Source organism: Caloenas nicobarica, chromosome 2 (genome assembly GCF_036013445.1).
Source record: "Caloenas nicobarica isolate bCalNic1 chromosome 2, bCalNic1.hap1, whole genome shotgun sequence".
Classification (NCBI taxonomy): domain Eukaryota; kingdom Metazoa; phylum Chordata; class Aves; order Columbiformes; family Columbidae; genus Caloenas; species Caloenas nicobarica.
The window spans coordinates 141,896,920-141,902,919 of record NC_088246.1 but is presented as its reverse complement, the minus strand read 5'-3'; the positions used below and the strand labels follow the sequence as shown (position 1 = coordinate 141,902,919).

General features: G+C 45.9%; 1 protein-coding gene across 1 annotated transcript in view; it reads left to right on the top strand.

The window, feature by feature from the left end:
- The first annotated feature begins 1,954 nt into the window (after positions 1–1,954).
- Positions 1,955–6,000, top strand: part of NIPAL2 (NIPA like domain containing 2) — a 49,067-nt gene continuing 45,021 nt past the window's right edge. The window contains exon 1 of the mRNA XM_065629652.1: positions 1,955–2,059. Within this exon, the coding sequence (XP_065485724.1) occupies positions 1,955–2,059 (105 nt within the window). The remainder of the gene's footprint in view (positions 2,060–6,000) is intronic.

The window sequence follows — 6,000 nt, the reverse complement described above, 5'->3', positions numbered from 1 at the left end:
CTGAGTTGACTGTGGGTGAAGGAGGCAGAGAACCGGGAAAACTTTCCTCAGCCCAGCAACCTTTGACAACCAGCTGCTGCTTTTCCTCTTCACACCAGGATCTGTTATCCAACAAGTGTAAATTGAGGATGACAAATAAGAACATTAGCCTGGTGTTTCTGCTAAAAAGATCGGCCTTGAAGAAGCTGATGTTGACACTTAAATTGTCAGCAGACTTCCAGTTTAGTGCTCCAGTTAAGAATGGGTCCATTCACACTTCCCTCTGAGCTATTGTTTCATCTCTCTCTAGACTGGGCAAATACCACTGCAGCAGTTTGCACTCCAGTTCCACTTTAAAGGGTTTTTTTGCAACCATAATCCAAATTGCCTAGAAGCCTTTTTTTTTTTTTTTTAATGTAAGCTTAGACTCTGGAGAATAATTACGCAACACTGTAAAAATAGTCTGCAGCAATTTACATAGCTGTGAAATATTGGAGCTGTTTTTTTCCAGTGTACTTATGTATACATGGCTGCAGCTAGTCACAGTATTTACAGGACTCACTGGAGCTGTGATCACAGAAACTGGTATTTCAAGTTAGGCCACACACACGAACAAAACATCTACTGTTATAAGGCAAGGTTTGGTATTTCGGGATGTTACATCATCATCTAACTGAAGCACTACCTTGCCACTTCTGCCTTTCCTATGTCACCGCTAGCTGAATTCATATAACATCGTTGTGGCTAATGCAGCCGTTGATTATATAGTCAAGTAGGAGAGCATTAATTTAACTTCAGTTTCTTTCCTGTAATTGCATGTTCCTTCCATTTTTGAGCAAGTTAATCATACTGAGGGGCTGTACTCTCGTTTCTCTCTCTGCAGTCAACTTTGCTGCTGCTCATTTCTATTAGGTATCATATCTCCTTGCCTGCTGGAAGCTCGGTTCCCAGCCTGCTCTCCTGCATGCTGACTTATTGTCTTCTCTCTTGATGCATCTTGCTGATGGCAGGACCACCAGTCCCACTGGAACTAAGCAATCGACCCCACTTCTTAAGAGTAGGAGAAAACTCGGCTGTAGCAGGTGGTAGAATAACTGCCTTGCTGACTTCTCTGCTACACTAATTGTCAGGAATTTGGACATTTTCAGGCCCAGCTGCCCAACAGGATAAACTAATACAACCCAATACTTTCAAGGTACAGTACAAGCTCTCTGGATTGCAAGCAGTTATCTTGTCCAGAGCCTGAAAATGCAGTGGCTTAATTCTTCCTTTCTATGCTTCTCTAGAAGACTATTTTTGTCTCACATGTAATAATGCCAAGCTCCTACCTTGGTAGCTCCTACTTTCCCTTTTAAGGAGCTTTTCTAGTTGTTATTTTCCCAGGAGAGCTTAAGTGATCAAATAAAAACTAACAGAATGAATGGATAAAACTGCAGCTTGGGAACAGACCCATTGCCTGAAATCTCTGCAAAAAAACTATTTAGGAAATACCTATAAGCAAAGAATACTTGTCAGGAGTAAGAATTTATGCAAGTATATGTATATGGGAACAACAACTTCCAACTCTTGCAACCTAGCTGTGAGGAATTAATAATTGACCATTAGATTTAGGCACTGATTTGAAGGAGTTAAATTCCCAGGCTGCCTTTTCAGAGCAGGGTGGGGCATTGGGGAAGTCAGAGAGGGCAAAAAAAGGCACCTGAATGCCCTGGGAGGGAGCAGCAAAACCTTCTGCCAAGATCCCCTTGCTCTTCTACGCTGCGAACACTCTCCAGCTGAGGGTGTCCTGGTGCCTACGGCAGCCGCAACACCTGGCCACACACACCTGGCAGGGGCTGACCAGCCCTAGCAGCTGTTGCCCCACTAGGAAGCAAGTGCTACGTCCTGGTTCTGCTCACCTCTCCTCACAGCCACCCATCCCCACTGGTGTGGCAGCACGTGGCATGGCCAGTGGCCAAGGTCTGAAGCCAGGGACATGGACACCCTCCCTGATTCAGAGTGGGCATCCTGGAACGCATCCTTAGGGGGTTCGGGCACTGGGAGCGGGATTCTCTCTGGCCCCTGGTACAGAACACACAAGGTAAGTGCTTGCTTGCAGCACCACATTGCGGCCCAAGAACTCCCCAGGGCTCAGGGAGAGTGGGGTCATCATTTCAGCCTCTCCCCACCCTCCTCCAAAGAGCTGCCTTCCAGCACCTGTTTGTTGCTGGCTTCTGATCCCTCTTCACCCCATTGTTCAGCCTGCACCACCCCGGCTTCTCCCCCGCAAGCAGTCCTTTCTGAGGAGGAACCGGGCAGAGGGCTGTGCTGTTCTCTGCTAGAGCATTGCTGGTTTTTGTCAGTGGTGTTTCAGTCTCTGTCAGTGCTGACAATGTATTTGGGCAGCTGCAAAAGAGAGACTGAAGTGGCCCCTGAGAACTAGCAAGTTGAAGCATCTGCTAACAATAAAAATGAATTGGAGGTTGATTAAACCCTTTACCTTTTCCCTGCTTTTTGCTTCACAAACTAGGAGGCATGGGAGAATACTCAACATTCTTGGTTTTTGCTGCATGAGAGGCAAACCACTTTTTTATGATGCAAAGTATTGGTATAAATTGTGCATAAAATGGCTTGCAACTAACTGCTCTGCCTTGTCTGTGAGCAGCTCAGTAGCAGGTCGTAGCCCCGGGAAGGTCCCAAAAACTTTCCCCTCTGGCTTCTGCCTTTGCTACTGGGTGGATATCCAGATGACAGGAGGCGTGTCGCAGCCCCATGTTCTCAGAGGGAAGGAAAACTCCAAATTCCTGTGCTCAGGTCCCTGGAGCAGCAGGACTCCTGATTGATGGCTGGTGGTGCTTCTCAGGACCAGAGCTGGAACCTCTTATGGGAGACAGGAGTGTAGAGCCAGGGACTGTTGTGGGTTTGGGAGTTAGGGCTGGGACTGCTGGCAGGGCTGCTGGGGGAAGGCAGCAGCAGGGACCTCCCTTGGCGTGGGGACACTCACCTGCCCATCATGGTGGGGTTATCTGTTTGCAAAATATCCCAGCCCTGCTCCTATACTTCTTGGGGTGGTTGTGTGAGGATCACTGTGTTTTAAGCATGGCAGTTTTCTGGGAAGACCTGAATCATTTTTTTGTGTTGCTTAAGTATCAGTGGGCAAGACTGGTTTTCTGTGCTTGCACGTACTTGTAGATTTGAGGCTTTGGAGCAGGTAATGGGTAACTATGGGTCGTGTGCTGCTGCCTGCCTTCATTTTCCCTGTGCACTCTTATTTTCACATTTTACATTTTTAAAAAATATCAGAAACCATTTCCTCCCTCTATTCCCAGCAAACAGGCTGTCCTCACTGCGATTCAGTGTATCAGCCAATTTTGAGGACTTCATGTGGAGGCTCTTTCCCTTTGCCTTTTCTTGAGGCTGTTTCATCCTCTCTGTTAGGTTTTGAAGAGGAGGTCTTTTTCACCTCTGCAAGGGACTATAACTGCACCAGCTCTCATTTGTCTGGAAACATCGCAGGAAAGCTGACTTGAATTGCTTTTGGGGGAGTACTTTTTGGCTTCTTCATACCCCACAAACCATGAGGATGTGAGAGAGTGAGATCCCCTTTCAAGAGCCCCTGAAGATGAGGGGCTCGGCACAGCTGCCAATCACAGCTGCCTAGTGGACATGGGCATTGGAGACATTCACGTGGGACCTGCAGATCTGACACATGCAGCATTAGGGAAATGCATGGCACTAGAGTAAGCCTTAAATGATATCTGTAAACATGCAGCTCCCTGGAAGAAGTTAAAGTGTCTGTGTCCACATGGCCATGTGATATAATGCTTCCTTGTGCTGGCATGATGTTTCTTTGGGGTTTTCTTGTTAGGGGTTAGTCTCCTGCCAGGTCCCTGATTGGGCTAATTGGTGCTAGCTGTTGGTGTGAGGGTAGCAGGGGAACATGTGGTCATAGGGAAAAAAAGGGTGGAGGTAGGACTTCTCCTTGGCATCCGTGTAGATATAGCACAGTTGATGCTGTTTGAGGAACTGCACCTCTGAAATCAGCAGCACAAGATCCTGTGCTCCCGCAGCCTTCCCTGTCTCAGTGTTGTGCTGTGTGTCATGGGACACGGGCGTGTTTAATGGTGCAATAAAATCTGATTAAATATGTACTTAGTTACCTGAAGTATTTATTGACAAACTAAAATTATTGTAATATTTTTGGGTCTGCTGGAGCAATGAACGTAAGAAACCACCACATGTGGATCTGGTCTGCTTGATAGGAAGTGTCTGTAATTGCTTCAGTTTAATTCTTTTTTATTTTCCTCAGCTCTTCTCAAAGGTTGTTTATTTGTTTCCAATATTATTGTTTATGGACAAAAACATTTTGCAAGATTAGTTGAGAATATTAATTACAATATTGATCTTAGTTTGACTTCGTATTGGAGAAGGAAAAAGAGCTGGGTGGCAATAGTCAATGAAAGCATGAGTGTAATACTGCTTCCATCACTAAGTAGTTCACGTGGTTGTTGTGTGTAGTCACTGTGTGTAGTTGTTCAAGTGAGGAAGCTGAGCTGGAGATGGAAGTTCATTTCACTTCTGCTTCTTTTTCCTCCTTTGCCTTTCTCTTAATAAACTTGGAGTTATTACTGGCTGCCCAAACACTCACCTCAAGAGATTGTTTTATTTCGTGGGCTGTGGTAATAAATCATTTCAGCTCTATATTTGAGGTCTAAAATGCTGACAGCTCCTTCAGATGGATTCGTGGCCTCTTGTCCCGTGACAATATATCACAGCCTGTCACAGGCCATACATGCAGGTGGTGAGTATGTGCAGCCAGGAAACCTGATCCTTCGTGTGCTCTAATCAGCAGGCGGTGGTGGCTGCTATCAGGTGCAGTGAGAAATCCCACGGATTAAACACATCACTGTGAGGTCTTTCTACACTGCCTTATATCATATACATGAATTCTAGATTTTGTGTGAAGTGCCACAATTAAGGTTTTTAGCTTACTCTGTTGAAGTTCATTCAGTGCTTCAACTCAACCCACCTTGCTAAGGGGTTGATGTCTAGTGCCATTGGGCCTCAGCAGGGTGAGGGCATGGTTTGGTCGCAGTTTCTTGCAGTGGCAGCACAGTCCCTGCTGGTATTTCTGCTGCCATGGGGGCTGCTGTCCCTGTGCTCTGAGAGACCCAGCGCAGGAGGGCAGGGAGCTGCCAGCAGGGAGAGGGAGATTCTTTCTCCATTTCCCTTGGCTGAGGAAGCACCCCAGAAAGACTGAGGGCCTCTTCAGCTGGCACTGCCACCAAAGAGTTGTCGTGGTACATCCTACAAACACTCATCAGGATATTTTAAGCACTTAAATAAATAAATTTCCAACCATGGTTTTCAGTCAGGAAGATCTCTAGAGCAAGCCAAGGCATCCATGCAAGCACAAGTGGGAGCCCAAAGGGCAGCATGGCCACAGCACATGTGGGTTTCAACTGGGCAGCCTTCCCCTGCAAGAAGCAACCACCAGATATTATCAGCCTATTGAATGCAAAGGCAAACTCTCCTTTTTTTTTCCACTTTGAGCGTTTCGTAGGGTTTTTTTAATGCCATTTTCTTAGTCTCTGTGGAGTATCTCATGCTGCAGTCTGTTCCCTGATGGACTGCAGATGTTAACTGTTTCAGGTTAATTGGTAAACCAGTCCCTGAGCACGGGGAGAGTAGAGACAGACAAGTCTTCACCCAGCTCTCTGCTGCTGTACTGATCTCTGAAGACTATGGCGAAAAGTTTTTCCTCTTTCCCTCTCAGCTCCTTATTCTAAAACCGTTCACTGAAAGCAAACGAAGGTATCAAAACACTGACTCTGTTTCACTGTGTCGTTTCACATATTTTCAGTTTCTTTTATCTTATGGGGAAACGTGCATGGGAGAAAATGCATACTGTTTTCTTAGGTAGGAAATGTATGTTCTTTTCAGATCTTATAAATCAAAAGTTAGGAAGAAGACTTTGTTCACGCTTTCAAATACACTTTTTTCAAATAGGTCATAGGGAATCCAAAAGTCAAAGCTTATAAT